Here is a 27361-nt window from a genome sequence, read left to right as displayed (position 1 = left end):
CAGTGAAATGTACATCTCCCAGCAGCGTTTTCTAAAACCAACCAAAAATATGATACTGTATCTAATTAAGGCTCTCCTAATTTGAGTGCCTCCTACTTGAGTACCAAGTTAAAGAGAAATACATAATATAAATAGTTAGTGCTTTTTCTAGAGGATTACCAACATGAAATGTATATGAAACATTCAGTGGTGGGAAATTTAGTACATACTCCCCAGAAAGCATCTAAATGTGGGAGCTAATAGAATGTGTCTTACCAGGACACTTTTTAAGGAAAAGTAAGTAAGCAAATAAAACAAGGAAAAGTGAAAAAGAAAAAACTACTCAATATCTGCATGCTGAAATATTTAAATACCCTTTACCTACAGTACAACTCAATAAGCAGTACCATTGAAACTGCATTTTCTGTTTCTAGAAATAAAACCACAGAAACCAGCATCAGCAAGGACACTTTCTTTCCGGTGCTCAGAGGTCCATTCACCTACCTGATCAGCCTCAAAGTCTGAAAGGCTGATTATTAATAACGAAACTGTTCAAAGAGCCTGAGTTACATTAACTCCTTGATGACTCATAAGGACTCTAGAGGCAGGCATAGTAATGAATCCCATTTTTTTGGATGGGCAAACTGAGGCTCAGGGAGATTAAGTAAATTACTCAACTGTCCCCAAGCTAGTGAATGCCAGAGTCAGGATTCAAATGCAGGTGGTTAAATCAAGACAAGAGTCTGTACTCTAAACCACTGTGCAATGATTAGCTGAGGTTTAAGGCATAGAATCTCCTACCACTCTGTATTTTTGGATGGTTTCTAGGAAAGTGGTCAGCCCATAAGCCACATACACCAGGAAGTCATAAACTCAAAAGCTATGGAGCCTGCAGGTAATACAAATGAATGAAGTGAGCCAGGCATAAAAAGCATGATGGTAAATGGTAACCCACTCCATACTGAAGAGATGATAGGGAGTGATGGGGACTGTGGCAACCTAGAGCGCGATGCTGCCAATGAAAGGATGGCCACTTCTTCGTGCCTACTGACTGCTACCTTAGGGAGAGCTGGGCAAAGTGCCACCAGAGTTTCAGGTTTTTCAAAAGGGTGGGGGATGGGAGGGAAATTTTTGCAAGAAATCTCTCCAGGTTTATGTATTGCTGACCCCCACCCCTCAAAAAAACAACATAAAACCAAATAAATCTGCTGGCAGTATGTAGTCCACCTGTTGGTGACTTCTTTTATGTCACTAGAGAAAGACACAGCCATCACCTTAGAATGAAAGGCCTAGGTTCTCAACCTCCAAGGACTTTCCTGGCCCCTCTCAGTGTTACAACAGCCCTCGACTCACTCAGCGAGTAATGAACAAAATGCCTGTCACACATCACAGCACATCTGGTCAGAGAAACAGATGTTACACTCTCCTGAGACAAAGGCAAAAAAGTTTGATGTATATGCAGGGTGATGCTCTCTACTTAGGAATATTTTGCTTTAAACCAGGGACTGAGAAAATAAGGCATCATAATCCAAGCTGGCTTCTAGAATACCGTCTCTTTCTATGGCAAATATACAAGGGGAGCTGGGGGGTGAATAGAAACATGAGAGTTACTGATTCATGGTTTACAAGGAAGTTTTCATGTTCACTCTGGACAAAGCATGGATTTGTGGTCAAAATTTCCTTCCTGGATTGCTGTCATTCCCCTTCATTAATGAACAGCTGGTCCAAACCCAAGAGAATGGGGTTGCCTTTTGTGGCCACTTCAGAAGCCTCAAAGGGGATGCAATTATTTATTTATTTTTTGAAAAAAGGAAAATAGTAAACACAAAATCTGACAGACCTGGTGGGCAAAATGGATCAAGAAATTCTGGCCTTTTCACAAACATCTCCACCTACTCCTCTTTCCCCATTTCTGAAAACTCCTTATAGATAAGAAAGGCTTAACAGCAAAACCCCACGGTGGAAAGTTTCTTGCTTTTTATACTACTTAATTTTTTTAATAATTTTTCCTTCCTGCTATGATGTATTCAGCAAACCCATAATGAAAAACTAAAAACACAACGTAGTTGTTCATGTTAAACACAGGGGTACAGAGCAACACTAGTTAATGTCAAACATTTCTGGTAACTAACTGCTTCTCAGCCTTTTGGCTAAGATAAAGTGTAGTATCTGTTGTTACATGCTTAGTATCTGATTCCTCCTCTATCCGAGGACAACACGTTAAGTGGATTTTGGAAGCAGGGAGCTAGAACAGGAGCTTGCTCCATCAACTCCACACATCGACCTGGTACTGCAGTACCTCCAGGATTGATGCACCCCCTTGAGAAAAAAATTTTTTCAACTGGTAATTAAAAACCGATTAATACCACTATGCAACTGCGTGAAAATGCCTGTTTCCCGTCAAATTATCAACTGAAACTAGAAGCCATCTTCAAATGCAAACATTACCACGTGATAATAAAGTGGAAACCAAGTCAACTAACCAAAGTGTAGCCTAACTAGTTCATCTACTGTATGCGTCTGACTGACACCCTACAGTGTCTTTGGTTTTCAAATAATTATTCATTGTTTAAAATGGCCTGGGAGGAGTGTCCAACACAGCTTTCTCAAAGTCAGTATCCAAAAATCCCAGGAAAAAGGTAAGTTTGCTGAAAGACCATGCTGACTATGTGGTATTAGGAAGAAAGAGATAACTCAAACAAGAGCTCAGAAATTCAAGTGTTGGAAGGAAAGAAGAACCTGTATTTACTAGGAAGCATCTATTTTGCTTTAAACATTCTTAACATGAGATATTTACCTTAAATATATTAGGATTCTTCTTTCTCTAACAATTCAATTCAAAAAAATAATTTTACTCCATCATTCCAATCCCTTTCATCTGAAATATCTTCATTTTCAGATGGTATTTTCAGAGGTCCTTAAGAATCCTTTTCTAATTTAGAATTTTTTTTAAATTTTGTAATCTAAACTAAATTTTCAACTATCTTAAATAATACATTATGAAACATCACACAAAATAGCAATAGTGGCCATTTTAAACAGGTACAAAGAAAGCAAGCTATAAAACACAAACTAGAAAGAAACTTAATAAAACCTAAGTGCATAACTTAACAACTGCTCCCTCCTTAGGTAGCACCATTCGGCATCTTGGTGAGAGATGATCAAGGTGAAGGAACCAAACACTCACCTATCTTTGTAGTTTATCACAGTATCGATGATAGCGTTCATCTGCTTTGTCAGTTTGGGGGGATTTGGTGACAGTTTCTCAGCAGGAGGGCGGCCTCTTCTCTTCTTAGCTTTTTCCACATCTTCTTTCGCAGGATCTTTATCCACATTTCTTCGTCTTTTTCGCTTCTTAAGCCGTACTTCCTCTTCCATTTCCTCCAAATTGCCGTCTTCAATGGCCTGTTCATTGAAAACAAAGGAGAAAAATTCAAGACAAGAAAATAACCAAGACAAAAAAAGTATGTGTATATTTATATATAGCTTCAACAATTAGAATAAAATGAAAAATTAACCAAAAAAAAAAGAAGTAAAATTTAACAGTAATCAGTGGAGGAAGAAGAAAAAAGGAATGCTACCATATTGGATAAATGCATCTTTAACTCAAGTCTGTTTCATGAGCAAAACACACTGAAGGCCCAAAACACTCACAGTAAAGAAGAATATGACAAATATTAAAAGATCTATAAATTCAAGTATTTGATGATAACTGAATCCAGATGAAATTTTAGCTCAGTTTAAGAACATGACCCTAATTTTCTCAATACTGTAAGGGAAGGAAAAGGTAAACAAAACGAGGGGTGGGTTATGAAAAAAAAATCCCTAAGAATACATCCACACGAGCATATAAGCTTTGACCTTTTCTTGAGGTTTTGCATCAATTTATTCATGATTAACAATATAAATCAAAATTCCATCTAGATTTTTGTTCTAACGTGGCAATTAGTAAACAAGGAAACGGGAAAGTACAAAGCCACATTCCTTGGTAAACGCACTTAAATCATTCGATAAAGAACACACACACTCACAAACAATAAACACTTTTTTCCAATTACCTGCAAACGCTTGCTTTAAACCAGAGCCAGCAGCACTAATGCAGAGAGATAATAAAATAGCTATAAAAACAACCAGGTATAAAAGAAACCTGTTCATAAAGGGCTAAAAGATCCATGTGACAGACCCAGAAGTTTAAACTTTTTTTTTTTCCTGGTAAATCTCAAAACTCAAAAGAAAAATAGAGGAAAAATACTGCAAAGGAAAAAAAAAAAAAAAAAAAGAACATAAAATTTGAACATAGAAATGTTCTAAAAAAATCTTTAAATTATATTTTGAGATTGCTCTCTCACACAAAATAACTAATGTTGTTATTTGTTCCTCCTGCCTCTCAATATTGCCTCCAGTATGCAAATGATAATCAATCCTTTCTCGTAGCTGAAAGAGCTCTAATCATAAGGCAATTACCTTCATTTCTCCACAGCACCAAACATGGCTAATATTTATGATCATGTGAGTATAACAATCAATATAAAGAGTGATTACAGCTCAGACATAATTTCTTTCACTTATGTACAATGCTTCCTGAAAAAGAAAGGTTTTGTGAAGAAAACCTGGTGCAGAACACAAAACAACCTGGCATGTTAAAAATGCCAGTGGGATTTTTAAAAAAATATGTTTTCTATGCATCCTCCAATGTGCAAATCCATAGAAGCAACATGCACACAGACAGATTCCTAAGGGACAGTCTGAGCCTAGGCCTTAATAATCAAAAGACAATTTCCATCACGATCCTACAGTGTTCAGATAACCACTATGAAGGAGGCGAGATCTGATGAGTTATGAGGAAAAAGGAAAAGAAAAAAAAAAAAGCTTCACATTATTGCATTAATATTCATTTGCCTAAAAAGCAGGACACCCACTATACAGCTAAACACACTGCAGCTAAGCGAAGATTAAGAAAAGGAAATTGTCCCGCATATCTTGGAGGCTGAACATGCTAATAATAAATACAGCATGCAAGGCTGTCAACAGTTAATGGTATTGCTCTCCTCAAGCACCCAGTTGCACACAGAAATACGGAGAACACCGGCTTTTGATGTGTTACACACCTACACATGCCTGGGATGTAGTTCTACTGAATCTTCAAGACGGCAACGAAAAAGGATATTTACCTTACCACTATCAGCAGGCCGGCTATCGGAAATCACAGTTAGTGGGGATAAAATTAACAAGCCAGCAAAGCAGCGAGCTGCTAGTCTCTTCATCAGCTGATCAGGAAAAAAAAGAGAGCTGGGGAAAGGCTATGTTTTCATATACAAGTAATTTTATTTTACTGAAAATTTAATACTGAAAGGATTGTGGATACTCAAATCTGCTGTTTCATTCTACCTACTACAAGGCCCGAAGGCTTCCTCCTTCAGCCTGTTTTAATATTGACAACTACTTATCATATTTTTTTCCCTTATTATTCCAGGCAGCAGAATTAGAGATTTTAGCTCAGGTGGTTTCTGATTCTTGCTCACATTTTAACAATTAAGCCAGTAAGAAAACAAATTAATATTCAAATTTATTTTAAACAATTAAAACAAGGTATGCTTTTTTGGCATTTTATACCTTATTTTTAAAAAAATAGCAGCATGGTTTGGAGCAGTCGAAATGATTTTTAAAATAGAAGACAATTTTTTAAAAAATTAAATGCATGTAAATAAAAGCAATGTGCATGTTCTAAGGTTCAAATATTTTAATATAATATGTAATTCTGCTCTTTAAAGAAAATCCAGAACAACTGTAACACTTCACTTTCAGTTTCATGCTGTAAAATTTTTCATTGTTTTTCTTCTCAGTGGGATAAATGAAGTTGGGGGGAGTTGTAAAAAGGATATTTCTACTCTCACCCCCCTCAATTTTGAAAAGAGGGAAAAAGCATAAGCTTGTGATATTTGGAGTTTTAAATCTCTAAATCTGTGAGTAGCTAAGAAGCGAAAACAAATTAAATTGCAAACAGAACAACTGAAACAATTTTTATTACAATTGCTAATACGTGCAGATTCTTATTAAATTTAGGTTCTGGAATTACAAGGAAACACACAAAGTACTGACCATTATTCCCCTTAAACTAAGGTTTTATGCAGGAATGCAGAGAGCTACAAAACATCTTCCCTCCTCCCCAAAGACCCCAAACACATCCATATGCAGTGCTTTATGTTCTGTGATTTCTAAGGGTCTTTTTCTAATGGAAATCAATTCACTAAATACTTCCCAATGCTTTTCGCACATAAAGAGTAGAGTAAGATTACTCCTGCATGTAAGTAAAATTATTCATGGAGATTTTAAACTGTTCTTTTATTTAAAAAAATTATTTATTAAACTGGCTCAACTGACTCAAACTCAGCGCTGGGGGTTGGGGGGCACACAAAAAAAAAACCCAAAAACTTGCTACACAATGCTAAAGTACTACCCCCAAAAAGAATTCCCTTCCAAACCTTTTACCAGCACAATAATGAAATAAATCACAGAAGCAAACCCCCAGTTTCCGACTGGTGACGTGTTGCGCAAGAGTGCGAGCCCTAATTCAACATACAGACGGCTCCCATGCTGAACTGCCTCTAGATTTAATGAAGTGAATAGGAAGGAAGTCGGGGAAAAAAAGTGTACAAATAAGAAATTAACACTTTCCTTCCCTACCGAAACGGTGAAACACAACTACAGCGAAGTTTAGTGAGGCACCTCTTTTCTTAAAGGCATACTGCACCCATTTGGCTCCGGATGTCACGAAAAAAAACCCATATGGTGGTAAAAATCCCCAGTCAAGTTAAAACAGTTAAGCATATTTCAGCCTGCGTTTTTCCTGAATGAAGCTGGGAATTACTCCTTCCTCCACTGGATGGCAACCTTTTTTTTTCTTTCTTTCTTTCTTTTTTTTTTTTTTTTTGGCCCTCTTTCTCTCTTTTCCTTCTTTCCATTTTGCTTAAGAGAAAATGTTTTTCATGACTCAGGGTATGCAAGAACGAGATGCAAACTAGCTCCCTCTTCAATTAGTTCTTATGAAAGCAGCGTGCACGTTCTGACAACAAAATGCAGGAGACAGTCATGCAGGATCAGCTGTTTTAGAGGAAACACTTTGCAGCTAGCAAAGCACATGGCAGACCCGGGAAGCGGCCACACGTGGGTCCAGTTGTGGCCCTCTCATCCTGACACACACCAACCACATCTTTTACTGTGTGACGGAAGGTCCAGAAAGTCAGCCTCAGGCGCCTTCTTCTCAACCCGGTGGTGTAAAGAGGCGCTGTTATGCGTGGTTCACAATATCACAAAGCAGAGGGGATCCATGATTATGAATAGGTAAAGAGGGACACGCAAACAAAAAGCCCCAGGCCAACTCCTGCTCATTGTTTCCACCTCCGCCTCTCCAAGTCCACCAAGCCATGTGGCACAGCCCTTACAGTGGAACAAACCATCTTAACACTGAAAGGAGCAATTCTAAAGATATCCAGACAAGGCATGGAAATTTCTTCCATGCGAAACGGGAAAGTCAGTACTCAAACACTAACTCTGCTATTTCAGTATCATATTTCTGTCCGCTGACACTTTCTCTTTCTCCCTCTGGGGATCCTCCTCCCTTAGGAACTCTAGTTGGATTCCAGAAGAGGACCTGGGATGCTGCTGGGCATGGGGGTGGGGTTACAGAGCCCAGGGCTAAGCATTAAAGAATGCAGGTTAAGACCATTACATTATACTAGTGCTTTCTTGGGACAGCTCACATATCACCAAACTTGATTCCAAAATTCAGACAGGCTAAATATCCCTTGTGCCCTGCTGAGACCCTGGAAGCCAATAATACAGGTAAAGATCCCCCAAACAAGAAAAGCAATGCCAACAAAATAGTGGAATTTTACATTTACATTTTCATGTATGAGATTTTCTTACAATATAAATCTTAACAACAAAGTTGAACATAGAGCTCATCGTCAAAGATGCCACATTATTTTAATCAGTTTAATGCACACTGTAGCACTTTTGGATGCAGAATTTCAGACTCAGGGCTTTGGACAGTAAGTTTTTGATTATTACTGTCTCCAAAAGCAACCTGTTAGAAAAACTGGCATAAAATCAAATTCCCTAAAGTGAAATAATCTAGACACAAAAGGGCAAATACTGTATGATTTCAGAGATGAGAAAAGAGAACAGTGTTTACCAGGGGCTAAGGGAAGAGGGCTGGGGAGTTAATGCTTAATGAGGTCAAAATTTCAGTTTGAGATAATGGAAAAGTTCTGAAGATGGGATGTTGGTGGCAGTTGCACAGCAATGTAAATGTACTTACTGTTACTGAAATGTACACTTAAAACGGCTAACATGGGCCGGGTGTGGTGGCTCATGCCTGTAATCCCAGCACTTTGGGAGGCCAAGGCAGGTGGATCACACCTGAGTTCGGGAGTTTGAGACCAGCCTAACCAACATGGAGAAGCCCCATCTCTACTAAAAATACAAAATTAGCTGGGCATGGTGGTGCATGCCCTGTAATCCCAGCTACTCAGGAGGCTGAGGCAGGAGAATTGATTGAACCTGGGAGGCAGAGGTTGCAATTAGCCAAGATTGTGCCATTGCACTCTAGCCTGGGCAACAAGAGCAAAACTCTGTCTCAAAAAAAAAAAGAGAGAGAGAAACAAAAAAGGCAAAAACAGTAAATTTTATGTGTATTTTGCCACAACAAAAAAAAGTCCCTGAAAAGAAATCAAATTCTCTAAATTAAGGAACAACTTAACCCCAATTAAACCCCAACAACTGCAGGTTCATACGTGTTCTTACCACCTCAACACACAGCACATAATACTAGCGAAATCTTGCTAGCTTTCCTTCAGAATTCAACCCTTTTAACATTTCAATAGATAGCACGTTCAGTCTTGCCCTGGCCAATGGCTAGAACTTTTCAAAAATCCCCATTTATTCTTTCAAAGGTTATTAAGGAAATATCCATGATGTAAGAAAATAAATGTATATAGGACCTAACTATTCACAAACCTTATACTTTTGTTAACAAATGCTTCCCATATTCAAGAGATGAGTTGGTCTGAAGGGTAAGAACTTGTTTGGATATAGATCCCACCCTCCCCCCCCCCACCCCATGGTGCAATAAACTGATGACATTAACTCAACGGACTCTGTTTCTTATTTCATTCATCTGTCAGGCAACTTGGATGCCAACTGCACTCCAGGCTCTCCCTGAGTTGGGACTGAAATGTACCAAGCTGACCATAAAGGGGAAGAAAATTGAGCCACAGTTTACTCGAATTTCTGGTACAGTGGGTTTTCCAGTTTACTGATCAATAACCTCAGATCACTTTTGAAAAAAAAAAAAAAAAAAAAAAAAAAAAAAAAAAAAAAAAGGGTTTTCTCTTTTCCCATATGCCATAAGCACACGGAGGTGGGTGAGGAAGGGAAAAGGGGAGCTACGGCTTACACATCTGAGACAAGGCCAATTAACACACTATTTTAGTTAAAAGCAATTTGGTTGGGCTAAGGAAAATGGCTGGGCGCAGTGGCTCACGCCTGTAATCCCAGCACTTTGGGAGGCCAAGGTGGGCAGATCACAAGGTCAGGAGTTCAAGCCCAGCCTGGCCAATATGGTGAAACTCTGTCTCTACTAAAAATACAAACATTGTCCAGGTGTGGTGGCACGTGCCTATAGTCCCAGCTACTCGGGAGGCTGAGGCAGTAGAATTGCTTGAACCTGAGAGGCGGAGGTTGCAGTGAACCAAGATCATCCCACTGCACTCTAGCCTGGGCAACAGAGCCAGACTCAGTCTCAAAAAAATAAAAAGAAAAATGAGTTTAAAAATTATTTTAGCCATGAGTTCAACTAAGAACCCATGTGACTGATACCTTTTAAGCAGTATTAAACACAATATACTCTATTTGGAGAATGATTTTAAGATTTAGTAGAGGTTGGCCCACAAAACATCTGGCCCTGAGGACCCTACCAAACTATAAATGTGAAATATTGACACCTTTGTTCTTACAAGTTAGGTACATGCTATGTTCAGCTTCCTTGGGTAGAATCAAAAAACCTGAGAGAATTTGAGAGCCTGCAAGAGACTTAGAGAAACAATGGAGAACTGCAACAAATACAGTTCGGCTTTCCTATCCTGAGATCATCAATCAAGTTACTATCTACTCTTAACAGAGTCAGGAACTCCACCCGCTTGTCTGTTGAGCAGGGCTCCTCAGAAGGGCCTGGGCCACTTCCGTACTTCAAGGTTCTCAGCATATTAAAAATGAAATGCCAAAAGAGGGTAACAAACTAATACAGTTTTAATGCTCACAAAGAATAACTTAATGCTTTCAAGACAGATAAAGTACAACTATTAAGAGCATAACCTCATTTGGAGATACTGTCAAATGGCAACTTAGAGGCACCTCCATGAATGTGAGGCCTGAGCAAAATAAATGGTTCTTTTCTGGGCTTCCCTGTGACAGGCTGTCCATGAGGAACTGAGCCATGATCCAGGGTTCCATGATACCGCAAGAAGTCATTCACCCATAGTGATTAAGAACAGCAAATTAATCAGATACTGATGAGAATGAGGTAGTTGTTCTGCTTGAAGCCAATGCAAAGAATGTCCATTAATAGCCCAATAATGAGAGAGGAAAACATGTAAATAAAGCAACAGAAGAAATCAAAAGCACAGTAGTTTGAGGCTCTCTAATATAGAAAAAAAAATAGCCCCAACTTTTAATAAATCTTCAGACACACAGAATCATTAATACTTCTACTACTACTGATGCAGCTACTACTACTACCACCATTGTCCCTGCCAGCAGCAGCAGCAACATTGGCTAACACATGGTGTTCACTGTGTTGCCAGCCACTCCGTGCTTTGAGCACATTTAGTCATTTAAACCTCACAACAACCCTAAAAAGGTAGGCACTCTTACACTCTGCATTTTGCAGATGAGGAAACTGAGGCACAGAGCGATGTAACACCTTCTTCCAGCTCATATAAAAGAAAGACGATGACTCAGTATTTGAACTCAAAGTCTGGCCGCATAAGCCACGCCCTTAACTACCAAACTATTCTACGTTATAGCAGAAAACAATAACATTATTAATGACGACTATACCATCAGGAAAATGCTAACTTATGCTTGCCAGGCTTAGGTGAATAATTCAAGTAAAAACATAACATGATACATCTTAGGAAGACTTCCAGCAAAGATCACACACAGATATACACACTGCCAGCAAAGGTCTCCCTCTCATACACACTCCTTTGCGTAGAAGGTGTGGAACCATAAAAGTAACCATCAAAGTACACAGTTATTTTCATAGTCAATGGGAAATTATTGTTCCACAACTTTAAAAAATTTATGTCAAAACATTAAAAACTCTTATACTTGTAGAGGAAAAAGAAAAAAATAGTAAAATAAGCATTTGCTTAGTACACTAATTTAAAATATTAGAAACATGGAGCATTAAAATGTTTCATTTCTCTGTTTAAAAAAAAAAAAAAAACTCTATCCAGAATATTTTGTTTTGCTTTGCTTTGAGATAGGGCCTCATTTTGTTGCCCAGGCTGGAGTGCCATGGTGTAATCAATCACAGCTCACTACAGCTTCAACATCGTGGGCTCAAGCAATCCTCCCACCTCACCCTCCTGAGAGCTGGGACTATAGGTGCACACCACCACACCGGGCTATTTTCTTTTTTGTAGACACCGGGTTAGACAATGTTGCTTACACTGGTCTTGAACTCCTGGGCTCAAGCAATCTTCCTGCTTTGGCCTCCCAAAGTGTTGGGATTACAGGAGCGAGAGATCACGCCTGGCCTATCCAGGGCATTTTGAACAGTGCTTGTCTTCTCCTTGTCAAATAACTTATGATATAAACATCTTTTCTATGCCTTGGAAAACTGCCATACTCCTAAATTTGGATTGGCTTCCAACATTTCATCCTTTGCCATTTCGATGTCGTGAAATAGCTGAGTTCCTTCAGTGTGACTTTGTTTTCTTGTTTGTTTTTGCCAGTATCACTTCCTCTGGGTCATCTTCATCCTTTTCTTGATAACCACATCCCTCATTTATGTGTGTAAGTTCACCTTCACCATGTTCCCTGGCTGAATATCTAGAATCTCTCTTGTATGGCCACTTTGTGATCCTACATCTTTCTTCACATAAATTCTTTTTATTTTTTATAAATTCTTTTCTTTATTTTTTATTTTTTGAGACAGAGTCTCACTAGCTCTGCTGCCCAGGCTGGAGTGCAGTGGCGTGATCTTGGCTCACTGCAACCTCCGCCTCCCAGGTTCAAGCGATTCTCCTGCCTCAGACGCTCAAGCAGCTGGGACTATAGGCGTGCGCCACCACGCCCAGCTAATTTTTATATTTTTAGTAGAGATGGGGTTTTGCCATGTTGGCCAGGCTGGTCTCGAACTCCTGACCTCAGATGATCCGCCCACCTCAGCCTCCCAAAGTGCTGGGATTACAGGTGTAAGCCAATGTACCCGACCTTATTTCTTTATTTTTATTTTTTATTTTTGAGATGGAGTGTCGCTCTGTTGCCCAGGCTGGAGTGCAGTGGTACAATCTCAGCTCACTGCAACCTCCGCTTCCCAGGTTCAAGCGATTCTCCTGCCTCAGCCTTCCAAGTAGCTGGGATTACAGGCACGAGCCACCACACCTGGCTAATCTTGTATTTTTAGTAAAGATGGGGTTTCACCATGTTGACCAGGCTGGTCTCGCACTCTCTTGACCTCAGGTGATCCACCTGCCCCAGCCTCCCAAAGTGCTGGGATTACAGGTATGAGCAGTGGCACCCAGCCTTTCTTCACTTAAGCGCTTGATACAGTTGTCTTCCAAAAGATCTATCTCATCAGCATGAAATATTCCAGGATCATCATAAACCTGCCTCCATCTTGGGATTCGGGGTGAAATTTCACAGCGGCATCCTTATTTACACTAGTGGTGTCATCAGACCATGTAACATTCACCAGTTCATGCTGATTTATGAGACAATGAAACCAGCTTTACTGGCAGTCAAAAGTCCTCCTATAGTCTCCATGTAATTACCATTTTCTTTTAATATAGAAACTAACTTCAACACTTGGGCTGAATACTAGTCAAACTAAGCAGGATTTTAAAAATTATTATGGTTGCTGGGCGCGGTGGCTCATGCCTATAATTCTAGCACTTTGGGAGGCCAAGGTGGGTGGATCACGAGGTCAGGAGATTGAGACCATCCTGCCTAACATGGCGAAACCCCGTCTCTACTAAAAAATACAAAAAATTAGCTGGGCATGGTGGCAGACGCCTGTAGTCTCAGCTGCTTGGGAGGCTGAGGCAGGAGAATGGTGTAAATCCGGGAGGCAGAGGTTGCGGTGAGTGGAGATCGCACCACTGCACTCCAGCCTGGGCAACAAGAGCGAAACTCCGTCTAAAAAAAAAAAATACTCAATTTCAATCGTAAGTGGTTATTTGTTCCTAGTGCAATTTAAGCTAAAATATATTGAGATGACTTTACCTTGACTTTTTTATATTCATTGTACATTTTCAGTGTGGTTTATATATTTCTTAAATCATTTATTTTTTAATTTTTGAGACAAAGTCTCGCTCTGTCACCCAGGCTGGAATGCAGTGGTACAATCTTGGCTCACTGCAACCTCCACCTCCTGGGTTCAAGAGATTCTCATGTCTCAGCCTACCAATAGCTGGGATTACAGGTATGCAGCACCACTGTGCCCAGCCAATTTTTTGTATTTTTAGTAAAGACGGGGTTTCACTGTGTTGACCGGGCTGGTCTCAAATTCGTGGCCTCAAGTGATCCAACCGCCTCATCTTCCCAAAGTGTTGGGATTACAGGCATGAGCCACTGTGCCCAGTCTCAATCTGGTTTGTACTGTAGCTTCATGCAGGCCTGGGTCTTGTGCTATCTTCATTTTCCTATTGCCATTTTCACATCTAATCACAACAAATTTCACTTCCTTCATTATTACTACTTGTTTCTTTGCGGCACTTTCATCTTTGGTGGCCAATTCCCTCTCCTAATGAACTATTTTTTTTAATGTCATGTTTTCACTAAGAAGGCGGCAACACAACTATATGCTTTGCTGTCTGTGCATGAACTGAACAACAGACACTCACTGACAAATCACAACCAGACTCTGAGAGAAGTGATATTAGTTATTGATCAAAATGTACATGTGTTATGTACACAATGATTTGTGAAGAGTTAGCCCCAAAGTCTGTGTTTTATGTGCAGTGACTCACAATTGCTATACTATAGTGTTATGGGCTGAACTGCATCCCTCTAAAATTCATACATTGAGGTCCTAAAACCCAAGACTTTAGATTGTGACTGTATTTTGAGATAGGGCCTTTAAAGAGTTGAAAGGGCCCTAGGCCTATATGACTGCTGTCTTTCTAAGAAAAGGCAGTTAAGACACAGATGCACATAGAGGAACAACCCCGTATACACATGCCGAGGAGGTAGCCAATTACATGCCAAGGCGAGAAGCCTCAGAAGAAACCAAACCTGCTGACACCTTGATCTCAGACTTCCAGCCTCCACACCATGAGATAATAAATCTGTTGTTTAAGCCACCAAACTGTGGTATTTTGTAATGGCAGTCCTAGCAAACTATTACATAGGGTAACTAAAATTTGTCATTGAGGGATTTGTGTTTAACTATATCCAGTGATGGGAATGTGTACATACGGAATGGTGCAAAGCAAGGCTGCTTGTATGCACTTATAACACAACCCTTGGAGTAAACAATGGCAGCCTTTCTCTTTCCTGCCATCCTATAATCTAAGAGAAACTGCTCTACCCACGGCATCTGCTGCCTGCACTGCTATCTTCTGTATCAGGCAGCTGCTACCTGTCTTAATATCACCTGATGGAGATGGGAATGGTCCCCCGTTCTCCGAGTACCCTGTCTCTAAGCTTGTGTGGGGCCTGGCATAAGGGTCTCTGCACAAGCACAGTCAGAGTGATTGGCTGAGCCAGTCAGTTCACTTCTATTAAGAATTTGAGTTGCAGTGAGAAAGAACATGTCCAGTTGGTATGGCAGAAGTTGAGTAAAGGTCATGAGGTAGCATTATGCCAGGGATGTTATGAGTAGCAGCCATGAATAAGCAGAGGCCAACAGGAGATATGCAAAAAGTATACTGTGTGAAGGAGAAGACTAGCTCAGCCCAGGGAGGTTCTAATTCCTTGTACTCACACACAAGTATTTGGTTAGGCTATAGAGACATACACATGTACTCACATACATGTACGTACACATAAATATAGATGCACATACACATATTATTAGAGTGCCAGTAGAGAGCTGTCCAGTTCTAGTTAAATTTGAGACGCCAACTTGGAAACGTACAATAATTTCAGATCTAGTCTGTATGCTGTTGCTAAATATATAAAAGGTTATTTGTCAAGTATGTCTATCCCACTTTATTTAATAAAGCTAAAATGCAAAACAAAATTTTGAGTTTTGGTTAGCTAAGAGCTACATATATGTGGCAAACACAATTTGCTATACAATAAACTCTAAAATGAATCTCTAACTTTAAAGCACAAAACATTAAGAACAAAGGTGAATATGGCCAGTGATATGGTTTGGCTATGTTCCCACCCAAATCTCATCTTGAATTGTACTGCCATAACTCCTGCATGTTGTGGGAGGGACTCGGTGGGAGATAATTTGAATCATGGGAGCGGTTTCCCTCATACTGTTCTGTGGTAGTGAATAAGTCTTACGAGATCTGATAGTTTTATAAGGGGTTTCTTTTTTTTTTGGAGGCGGAGTCTCACTCTGTCATCCAGGCTGGAGTGTAGTGGCAGGATCTCGGCTCACTACAAGCTCCACCTCCTGGGTTCACGCCATTCTCCTGCCTCAGCCTCCTGAGTAGCTGGGACTACAGGTGCCCACCATCACTCCTGGCTAATTTTTTTTGTATTTTTAGTAGAGATGGGGTTTCACTGTGTTAGCTAGGCTGGTCTTGATCTCCTGCCCTTGTGATCCACCACCTAGGCCTCCCAAAGTGCTGGGATTACAGGCGTGAGCCACGGCACCTGGCAGGAGGTTTCCATTTTTTGTTGTTGTTTTTTTGAGACCGAGTCTCGCTCTGTCGCCCAGGCTGGAGTGCAATGGCGTGTTCTCGGCTCACTGCAACCTCCGCTTCCCAGGTTCAAGCGATTCTCCTGCCTCAGCCTCCCGAGTAGCTGGGATTACAGGCACCCACCATCATGCCCAGCTAATTTTTTTGTATTTTTGTAGAGATAGGGTTTCACCATGTTGGCCAGGCTGGTCTTGAACACCCGACCTCAGGTGATCTGCCCTCCTCAGCCTCCCAATCCCAAAGTGCTGGGATTACAGATGTGAGTCACCACGCCCAGCCAGGGGTTTCCACTTTTGCATCTGTCTCATTTTCTCTTGCCGCCACCATGTAAGAAGTGCCTTTTGCCTCCCACCATGATTCTGAGGACTCCCCAGCCATGTGGAACTGTAAGTCCAACTAAACCTCCTTTTCTTCCCAGTCTCAGGTAGGTATGTATCAGTAGCGTGAAAATGGACTAATACAGACAGGTTTTACTAATAAACACACTAAGTTGTATTCTGACCTTGCATGGCTTCCATAGCTTTTTGGTATTCCAAGCCAGGACTAGCTCTTTTGCTGGTAATACATGGCTGAAATCAACATGAACAGAGTCAGTGGCAGAGAAGGAGACACCAGGAGACCAGGTTAACTGAAGCACAGCCAAGGATTTGCTCAGAAGAGACAAACACGAACTGCTCTAATGGGCAATGGCAAGATATATAGAAAACAAGCTGGGCACAGTGGCTTACGCTTGTAATCTCAGTGCTTTGGGAGGCTGAGGCGGGAGGATTACTAGAGGCCATGAGTTAGAGACCAGCCTGGGCAACATGGCAAAACTCTTGTCTCTACAGAAAATCAAAAAATTAGTTGGGTATGGTGGCATGTGCTTGTGTCTCAGAAAAAAGAAAAAGAAAGAAAACATCTCTAAAATGTGTTCCAGAAATGGAGTATCTAGAGAAAATTTTAGAGGGTACACAACTGGCAATCAATAAATCTGAAGGAAAGTAAGAGGCTCACTCAACTGACCTCTACCTATGACTCTGCCCACTGCAGAGACCCTCCTTGTCTGGGCCACTCTGCTCTTGCCATTTGGCTCAAATACCAATGATCAGCTGTATTCCCAAATATATCGATGCTAGTTATACTTATTATTGGAGCTACATTAATTCAATTGGCTGTTAATTACATAAATGAATATAATGTAACTGTGAAAAGAAATTGGGTTCTTAGTTCTATGAACAGCATGAACAATACAAGATTCCAAAAGGGTGAGTTTCTTTAAAAACAGCAGCAGAAACAAAAATGCTGTTGTATTTGGTGAGGGCTAGACTGTTATAACTTGGAGGCAAGTGTACACTCACAGCATGCTTTATTAATATTAGGATTCTCACTTACGGCTGGGTATAGTGGCTCACACCTGTAATCCCAGCACTTCGGGAGGCTGAGGTGCGAGAATCCCTTGAGACCAGGAGTTTGAGGGAGGCTGCAGTGAGCTGTGATCATGCCACTGCACTACAGCCCGGGTGAGGCCCTACTTTTTTTTTTTTTTTTTGAGACGGAGTCTGGCTCTGCCGCCCAGCCTAGAGTGCAATGGTGTGATCTCGGCTCACTGCAACCTCTGCCTCCCGGGTTCAAGCAATTTTCCCTGCCTCAGCCCCCCGAGTAGCTGGGATTACAAGTGCCTGTCACCACGCCCAGCTAAGTTTTGTATTTTTAGTGGAGACCGAGTTTTGCCATGTTGGTCAGGCTGGTCTCGAACTCCTGACCTCAGCTGATACTCCTGCCTTGGCCCCCCAAAGTGCTGGGATTACAGGCATGAGCCACTGCGCCCAGCAGAGGCCCTGTTTCTTTTTAAAAAAAAAAAAAAAAAAAAAAAAAAGATTCCCTCTAAGAACACCAAAACTGGAAATCCTAAGTGAAACATTATGGGTGTTATTTCTGTGAGAAAGATTATGTGTCATTTATGTGTTCTAGCCAGTTTACTCAAAAAGGCAACCTCAGCCTTACAATGAAAGATGTGGCAAACAGATATATGCTTTTAATTAAAAATTATATCAACATATAAGTGACATTATTTTCTCACCTTAATTAATGTTTCCATTGACCAATGCACCACTGGTTCTGATTATTTAAGAAGGCATCTGCTCTTCCATCTTTTTGGAATGGGGGTCATAAAGAAGGTCATAGTACCTTGCTTGGTCATTTTTTTTTTTTTTTGGTCACTCAGTCCATGTTTTCCATGTAATAATACTTAATAGCTCAATTCTGTACTTTTTTCTAAATAGTTACGAGCTGTACCCTACTGCTCAGATCTTAAACACTTCTGTCATGAGAATACTGCACAACTCAGTTTCCTAAATTATCCTCAGTATATCAATTCCAAGCTTGCCTATATGGAACTGTCAGAGGTGTCTGAACCAGAGTAACTCCATCTTGAATAGGGGCTAGGTAAAATAAAGCTGAAACCTACTGAGCTGCATTCTCAGACAGTTAAGCCATTCTCAGTCACAGGATGAGATGGGAGGTCAGCACAAGATACAGGTGATAAAGACCTTGCTGATAAAACAGGTTGCAGTAAAGAAGCTGGCCAAAACCCACCAAAACCAAGATGGTGATGAGAGTGACCTCTGGTGGCCCTCACTGCTACACTCCCGCCAATGCCATGACAGTTTACAAATGCCTTGGCAACATCAGGAAGTTACCCCATGTGGTCTAAAAAGGGGAGGCATGAAACATCCACCCTTTATTTAGCATATCATCAAAAAAATAACCACAAAAATGGGCAAGCAGCAGTCCTCGAGGCTGCTCTGCCTATGGAGTAGCCATTCTTTGTTCCTTTACTTTCCTAATAAACTTGCTTTCACTGTACGGATTTTCCTCAAATTCTTTCTTGTGCGATATCCAAGAACCCTCTCTTAGGGTCTGGATCAGGACCCCCTTTCAGCAACATCTTTCTGTTGACCACAAAGCCACAATACTGAGGAAACTCCCGATCCAAAGGCTGAGTAAGAAGTGGGATCCGGTAACAGAATCTAGATAAACCTATGATTTTAATCCTACCCACTCTTATTTCCCATATTTCTTATTGCTATGGACTAAATGAGTGTGTCCCCCTAGAATTCGTGTGTTGAAATCCTAGCCCACACGGTGATGGTATTAGGAGGTGGGGCCTTTGGGAAGTGATTAGGTCACGATAGGGATTAGTGCCCTTATTAAAAAAGACCCCAGAGAGCTCCCATGTCCCTTCTACCATGTGAGGACACAGCAAGAAGACACTGTCTATGAACCAGGAAGCAGAATCACCAGACATGGAATCTGCTGGGGCTTGATCTTGGACTTCCCTGCCTCTAGAACTGTGAGAAAGAAATTTCTGCTTATAAACCAGTCTATGGTATTTTGGTATTGCACCCCAGACTAAAGACACCAGCTATGCGAACATTCTGCAAATAATAGGAACACAAACCCCATGCCACACCGTAGCATGCCATATTTATTCCCACCTTTGTGATTACTCTTACTTCTCACCTGGGGTGTCTTCCCAAACCCCTGTACCTATGCACATTGTATACATGTTCACTGATCAACTCCCATTCCACCACCCCTCCAGGTGTGCCAGATCATTTTGACTTTTTCTTCTTACAGAAGCAATACCTTCATTTTTCTCAATTCCCCTAGAGTACATAGCACAATAATGAGGGAGGGAAACTAGATACTGTAAAAACAGCTGAGTACAAATTCAACTATTAGATAGGGTTCCCTGGGAAAACTGCTCTTAGGTATATACCCATTTATGGAACACGAAGTCCAAATGCATTTGTTCTAGATATTTTAATGTCAATCTTCAAGTACTAAAGGATAAACTCCAGCATCAAACTCTCTGCATCTTCCTTACATCACCCATTCCTCACCTCCCCTTTATTGTCAAGCTTCAAGGGTCACTTTTACTGATGATTCTACCGCCTGACCACACAATAAAATTCTTTAGCACCCAGAAGGACATTAATACTTTAAAAAAAGTTGCCAAAAGCTTTCTAATTCCCACATCTTAGCCTTGTCCAAACTCTATTTTATTTACTTTCTCCTCCATAGCTTCTTACTTAAAATTATCTCTCCTTCCTATAGTGCTTAGTTTCTTTTTTTTTTTTTTTTTTTTTGAGACAGAGTCTTCACTCTGTCACCCAAGCTGGAGTGCAGTGTCACAGTCTCGGCTCACTGCAACCTCCGCCTCCTGAGTTTGGATGATTCTCTTGCCTCAGCCTCCCAAGTAGCTGAGAGAGACTATAGACATGCACCACTATGCCCAACTAATTTTTGTATTATGAGTAGAGATGGGTTTCACCATGTTGGCCAGGCTGTTTTCAAACTCCTGACCTCAAGGGATCTGCCCACCTAGGCCTCCCAAAATGCTGGGATTACAGGTGTGAGCCACCGTGCCCAGCGGGTTTCCCTACCTTTGCTAACCACATTTTTCACTCCTTAAATGTAGATTCCCCAACTTTTCTTTTGTCTTTTTCACTCACAGATTGTGAATACGCAGCCAAATGTGGGCAATTACCCTTTCTGAGTACACACCAGGCACCACTAAGTCTGGATGTCCTCAACAGCAACAGGTGAGATGAGTTGTGATCAGCAACAGGTGAGTCTCTTAAGGATCCCTGGAGGCCTCACTGCTAGAGAACTTCACTACTGCCCCCCTGGAGGGGACATAAGGCATAATTCAGGAAAGCTGTTAACTTTACTGTTCCTAGAGAGGGAGCTCTTTTGTGGACTCTTGCTGAGCAGCCTGGACCATAGACGCCAATCCTCAATATGGTGAGTGCTTTCTAAGCAGCCCCTAACTACTGATGGGAGGTACCTGAGAGGAATCTAAGCCCTCCTCCTGGGTGAAAAAACTGCCACGGGGATCCTACCTGCCTCTATGGCTTCAAATATGACCTTGCTGGGACTCAGAAAGTGATACCCCAAAGATTTGGTGCCTTGACATGCTTAGAGGCCTTAGAAGCTGCCTCAGAATCAAGGTCCTTCTAACCTGGTCTTGTCCCACCCCCACCCAGCGCAGGACACAAGCAGGGACTTGCTCTGGAATTTCCTCCTCTGGCCAAGAAAGTTTCACAGTCACAGTACGCAGGGGTCACCAACAGAAACACAACTGCCTTCCTCTCCTCCCTGAAATTTAATTATCTCAGAAAAGAAGACTGAGGAATGCAGCCACATCTGAAAAGACTCCTTCACAAGATAATACCTGCCTCTTGGGCTCATATTTCAAAAAAAAAAAAATCATTTCCAAGTTGATTTGTCCATTCATTTCCTCTAATGATTGACTGCCCCCTCAAAAGAACTGCCTACACGCCCCCATCTCCCCACGTCCCTATGAGAAGGGTATGTACGATTCTATATTGCACTAGGTTATTGGGTAATCATCCTCCTGTGAGTTCCCCGTGCTATGCCTATTAACATTTTGTATGTTTCTTCTCCTATTAACCTGCCTTTGTCAGTTGATTCTCAACGAACCTTCAGAGGGGAAAGGGGGAAGTTCTCCCTTGGCCCCTACTACCTCAATGCATACGGCTTCAAAAATTCTCTCTCTAACCTCTCTAACCTGTGCTGCTTTTTGGAGTCACCAATTGGGAATTCCACTGTCCTACCAAACATCACAAATCAAGTTTATTACTTTTCCTTCAACCAAGCAAATACTTCTCTTTCTGGATCCTGTCTCATCTAAAGGTAGCATCATTTCCCAATTATCTCTGCTGGAAATCTTCAAAATGATCAGTTTCCCTTATCACATCCCTGCAGTCCTATTTGTCATCACATAGTTTACCTCTGAAATAGTTCATAATCAATCATTTCCCCCTGGTCTCCCTGCTCTCAGACGGGTCTCCTCTCTCACAGGGTCACATTTAAATGGCCTCCCTTGTGGGTTTTCCCTGCCCTCTCTTTGGCCTTTTCAATTAATTTTTTTTCAATACAAATGGTATCTTCTCTCTGCTTAAACAGGACACATCATTCATTCTCTCATTTCAAATATGCTCAGGCTTTGAACTCTTTCTATGAAATAGAATAAAGCCCAGATTCTTTGGTCATGCATAGCCTCCAGGGTCCGGCCCTAGCCTGACTTTTCCTCCCCACGTCTATTTCTGTAAAAACTCTGCTCCAAACACACGGTCACAGTAAACAGGGGTCACGTATTTCCAAGCTTTCGTATGCTTCCCTTGGCCTGGAACTCTCCTGATTCCCCCTGTCCTACCCAAAGCACCCTCATCTTTTAAGAACAGGCTAAAATACCATTTCTTTTATAACATCCTACCGCATTCCCTCCTTCCCCTGTACTAGCATAATACATTACAGGTACTTTTATTCAGGTTGTTTAATTCTGCTTGTATAAGTTGGTTTTTTTTTTTTTTTTTTTTAATTTGTCCCAATCTCCTATCATCCCGAAATCTGTTTAGGAACTTTAAAAAAAAAAAATCATTTTAATCAAAATTGCTTCCAAAGGCACTTAAATTGATGCCTTACTCACCAATGGGACCCAAAAATGTCGGTGAGATACAATTAAGTCTTTATTGTTTACCCCTCTGCCTTCTCAGGATGACAGGGCATGCTAGGGAAGCACGTTCTAACAACTGGCTTGGATGGTTACTGCTCAAGGGAGGGCCACACAAGTACACAGTGAATAAAAATAGGCCAGAGAAATGGAGCAAAATGAAGACCTTTGTTCTCAGTTCGCCCTACTCCAGCCCCACCTCTGTAAACTGCCTTTATTTTAACTGGTAACTATACAATCTTCTTATTTTGGCTTTGAGAGTTAAACGGCTTGAAGACGTTCAACTCTACAGGCTATTAAATTAAATAAAATTTATAGGACGCCACTAGTTTGGACTGAGCTCCTGCTCTAGACTCAACAGGCCAAGCTCAAATGGAATCACCGTTGCTGAAGTTACATACCACTAAAACCAAGCTGTTTATCTGACCTGAGAAATCAGGAGAGAGAGAGAATACCAAATCCCCAAACAGGCCAGTTTGAGTAAGCATAAGGAAGTCTCTGCTTTAACCTTTAAAAGGAAAATTAACTTTGAAACAACCAATATGCTTTTTGTTCTATTTCTGCTTTCCTCTACCCTATTAAGCCAACCTCCTTTGCTTGAGGTTGTCTGATTCTAGAACGGCAAAAGCCAATTAAAAACTTTAAATTTGATATCATTTTGTCTTTTGACGAAGTAAAAAAGATTGTCCAATGTCACCCCTGAGACGAGGAGCAATGAAGACCAACACACATTATCTCAAAGGTGGAGCAGTATCTGCAACTTGACTGATGGAGATAAGGTCCCTACCTTCTCGAGAAACAGAGACAACCAAGGGAAGGGAAACTAACCTGTAGGTCCTAACTGCTTGGCAGAAGGAAGTCCACTAAGGGGACCCCTACTGTAGGAGCAGCCAGGTTAACAGCCTCCACGGGCAGGTCTCAGCACCTCCCCCTAGAAGGCTGTCTTCAATTCTGCATAAGTCCTCCCAGGGCCAGCTAGACCACCTGTTGCTGATCTGACGCACTCCTGCACCTTTTCAAGAAGAGGCCAGAATTCACAAGCCAGGAGGTCAGCTCAGTGGGCAAAGGGGCTGTAAACCAAGATGTGATTAACTTTCACCAAACTCCCATAGTCCCACAGTGTTTTTACATATTGAAGATGCACATCTATGCACAGACTTGTATGGACGGCTTGGATGGTTACTGCTCAAGGGAGGGCCACACAACTACACGGTGAATAAAACTAGGCCAGAGAAATGCGGCAAAATGAAGACCTTTGCTCTCACTTCACCCAACTCCAGCCCCACCTCTTTAAACTGCCTTTATTTTAACTAGTAATTATACAATCTTCTTATTTTAGCTTTGAGAGTTAAACGGCTTGAAGACGTTCAATTCTACAGGCTACTAAATAAAATTTATAGGAGGCCATTGGTGCCATTACATTGTGCCATGATATTATGCACAGACTTGCATAGATGTGCATCTTCAATACATGAAAGAAGATAAAACTCTACATTCAACATTCACTAAACAAATACACCTGCCATGAACTAAATGCTAAATCCAAAAACCATACTCCCTACCTGTGAGGCTTAGTTCCTCACCTGTGGAATGGGAGAAATAATACCTACTCCAAGTCTTTCAGGGGATTAAAAGGTGCTGTATATTCATAGCTTCCAGTCTAGCACTGGCCAATACAGGGAAAGGAGGAGATAGTAGATATACTGAGAGAAAGGGTCTAATTTGGCTCAGGGAAAGTCCTGAAAATCCTATGGGAATAAATTTGGATTAAGAATTCTCTCTCCTGGGGAGGAGAATGGCATGACGCTTGCCAACTTGGTGGCAGTAAAAAAGCATTGACTACATGAGAGGTGACAGGTCACTTTAAAAGAGAAGGGTTCAGCCTGTGAAATACCAAAGGCCTGTTCAGAGAGGAAGCAAAAATCACTGCGCCAGTGTGAGAAGTCAGGTCTCCATGTATCCCTTAATGGTCCTTTAAAAAAAAAGTTATCTGGTACCAAGTGCCCAGTACAGCAAGGTGTCCTCAAGACCAAATGGAAAGACATGCACATTAACAGGCAAGGGCTAGGTGTGCATCATGGGTTAGGACTTACTGAAGCTACCACAAAAGAGCTGAGCCTCACAACAGGTTAAAAATAATTTTGAATGTAATGGCACCAAAATAACCTCTGTCCATGATTTTTCTTGGCTCTTTCTCCAACCCGGGATACATGAAGGTCAATGAGATTATAGGTGATTCTGGTTTCTTTCTTCACTCCTCTGTATTTTTCATTATGCTTTTATGACAGGGAAGTGTCTCCAAATAAATTCTACTTTACACTTTACACAAAAACCCAAAGCTTCAGGTGTTTGGGGGTTGTGATTATAAAGATGCAGAAAGATAGAACAGAACAGTCAATCATCAGATAAAATGATGGCAAATAAAAATATATACCAGTGAACCCCTATGTCGGGCTTATTAATTCTCTTTGAGAACAAATGTTCGTTTTGGTGATCTCCCTGGAATATTGACACAATAGTCTGCTGGACTTCATAATATCCTTCCCTGTGCCTTCAATGATATACCATGACATCGGTGTATTGATATTTTAAAATTAAATGCAAATGATTATGGTCTTGAAAATCTGGAGAGAACTTGATATATTTCAATGAACAAAATGGATCCAATTAGCATCTGTTATATATTCTGCTAGGTAGAATGCAGGGGATTTAAAATGGGACCAGAGTAAGTGACTTCCTAATGAGAGTACAAGAAAACTCTTGGTCTTGGTCTACGCAGAACTGCTGAGGTCCCCAACTAACTTGTAAGGAAAGTAGCAAAACCGCCTTTGCAAATTACGACACTAAGAGAAATCTGACATAGTTGACTCCATCTTGCTTCTGCCCGCCAAGCTGTCCTTAGTCATTCCCGGGTATAGGTCAAGTTAACTTTGGGAGAAGTTTAGTTTGTAGTTTAACCTTCATGCAAGGATGATAATATCCCTTCCCAAAACTAAACCAGCTTTGTAAAACTAATGAAAACCCACAGGTTAGGATTATGAGAGGGGCCTGAATTCTGCTAAGATTTATGTAGGTGTAATTAAACAATAACCAGGTATATTCCCCGATGTCACAAGATTTGTGACTTCCCCAGTTACTCCTGTAGACAATATTACTATCATAGAACCTAAGATTGGTGTCTTGAGATGTCTTTTCAGACTTCTGCATTTCTGATGACCAGCTGACTCCACCAGGAGTAGCGATTATATTGGGGGTAGTGATCATAAAAATGTAGAAAAACAGAACAAAACAGTCAATCATCAGATAAAATGGCAGCAAATAGAAATATATACCAGTAACCCCTATGCTGGACTTATTCATTATCTTGCAGAACAAACGTTCATTTTAGTGATCTTCCTGGAATGTTGTCACTCTAGTCTACTGGACTTCAAAATATCACACCAGTGTTGGTGACTCAACCAGTCTTGCGGCTCCCCAACCCAAAGGCTAACTTAGCACATGAGGGCCATTTTCCACACTTCTGTGATGGCATCCCCAACCAATCAGCATTCCCCATTCTCTGGCCCCCCTGCCCACCAAACAATCCTTGAAAAACCCAAACCTACAGTCTTAGGGGAGATTGATTTGAGTAATAATTCCATCTCCCACATGGTGTGGCTGGCCTCACATCAATTAAACTCTTCCTTTAATGCCACGGTCTCAGTGGACTGGCTTTGTCTGTGCAGCCAGAAGGAAGAACCTGTCGGGTGATTACAGGAGCCCCCTGTGGCAGGTAGGTGCTCCCTTTACTGACTCCACCACACTGGTGTCCTGTCCATCACATCCTGCCAGCACACAAGAATCATCTCAACTCTTCAGATGCTACAGGTGAGTCCCCAAAAGCTCTACACATTTGACTAGTTACTAAGCTACAGATATGCTAGGGAACCCTTTGTTGTCAAGCCTGCATTTTTGAAAGAAACTCTGGCTAAGGACAGGGAGAAAAATCTCCCACCCACACCCCTCTGAGTTTCAGTTCCTAAGAGCTGAGTTCTCAGAGCTGGAGCCAGACCAGGGCAAACCCACATGGTTCTTTCGAGGGCCACCAAAGGCAAAGCTGGAGAATGACAGGGCAAGAGAGATGGTGCTCTCTTCCCCACCCCTTTCCCCATTTCATGACTCCAGTGTAGAGATGGAAACTGAAGCTCTGGGAGGTAAAGTGATTTATCCAGGAGCCTATCTTTCATAAGTTATCAGAGGCAGCTGTGGAAAAGAACAGACCACAGGCAGTCTTGATAAAGCTCAACTTTTGAGGATGATATTTAAAATAATCTTTGGAAAAAGGTTCTACAAAGGTCCAAGGGAAAGATATTCTTCAAAACAGCATAGTATGTTAGGAATATGCTTTCCTATGAGCATAGTGACCTTAAATACTATATTTCAATAGTATTGAAATAGGAGTGGCAGAACAAGAATCAAGTTTTGCCTCAAGGAAAGGGTCATCTACAGTTTTCCATGATTCTGACAATTCATTCTTTAACAGAAAATAAGAAGGGAAGCCATCTAAAAGGCATGTGGCATCACAATTTAAATATGGAAAACACACAAAACTGAAAATCCAATTCTTTTTGTCTTAATTTTAAGTTAGATGTATTAATCTGGTTTTTTGCTGAAGAAATTAGAAGGCTCAAACTAGAAGACAGATGTTATAAAATCAATGAGAATTTCTGAGAAATAGCTGGGTTGAAGCAATGCTTGTACTTTTTAATGC

The 27361-nt window shown here is 41.1% G+C and overlaps 1 protein-coding gene and 1 non-coding gene across 13 annotated transcripts in view; one reads left to right on the top strand and one right to left on the bottom strand.

Moving 5' to 3' along the window:
• LOC105491813 (SWI/SNF related BAF chromatin remodeling complex subunit ATPase 2) overlaps positions 1 to 27361 on the bottom strand; it is a 207934-nt gene that overhangs the window by 28283 nt on the left and 152290 nt on the right. For 9 of the 12 annotated variants that reach the window (XM_071077732.1, XM_071077735.1, XM_071077729.1 and 6 more), the window contains one exon: positions 3167 to 3384. In XM_071077732.1, coding sequence (XP_070933833.1) covers positions 3167 to 3384 — 218 coding nt within the window. Of the gene's footprint in view, positions 1 to 3166; positions 3385 to 5150; positions 5247 to 6461; positions 6594 to 7180; positions 7412 to 27361 lie in introns of those variants that run through there. The other 3 variants (XM_011758488.3, XM_011758486.3, XM_011758489.3) reach the window with 3 other exon arrangements.
• LOC112428480 (U2 spliceosomal RNA) lies at positions 2110 to 2300 on the top strand. The gene has a single exon (XR_003020431.2). It is a non-coding gene; the product is annotated as a U2 spliceosomal RNA (small nuclear RNA).

Source organism: Macaca nemestrina, chromosome 14 (assembly GCF_043159975.1).
Source record: "Macaca nemestrina isolate mMacNem1 chromosome 14, mMacNem.hap1, whole genome shotgun sequence".
NCBI classification, from domain to species: domain Eukaryota; kingdom Metazoa; phylum Chordata; class Mammalia; order Primates; family Cercopithecidae; genus Macaca; species Macaca nemestrina.
This window is presented reverse-complemented; position numbering and strand designations above follow the sequence as displayed.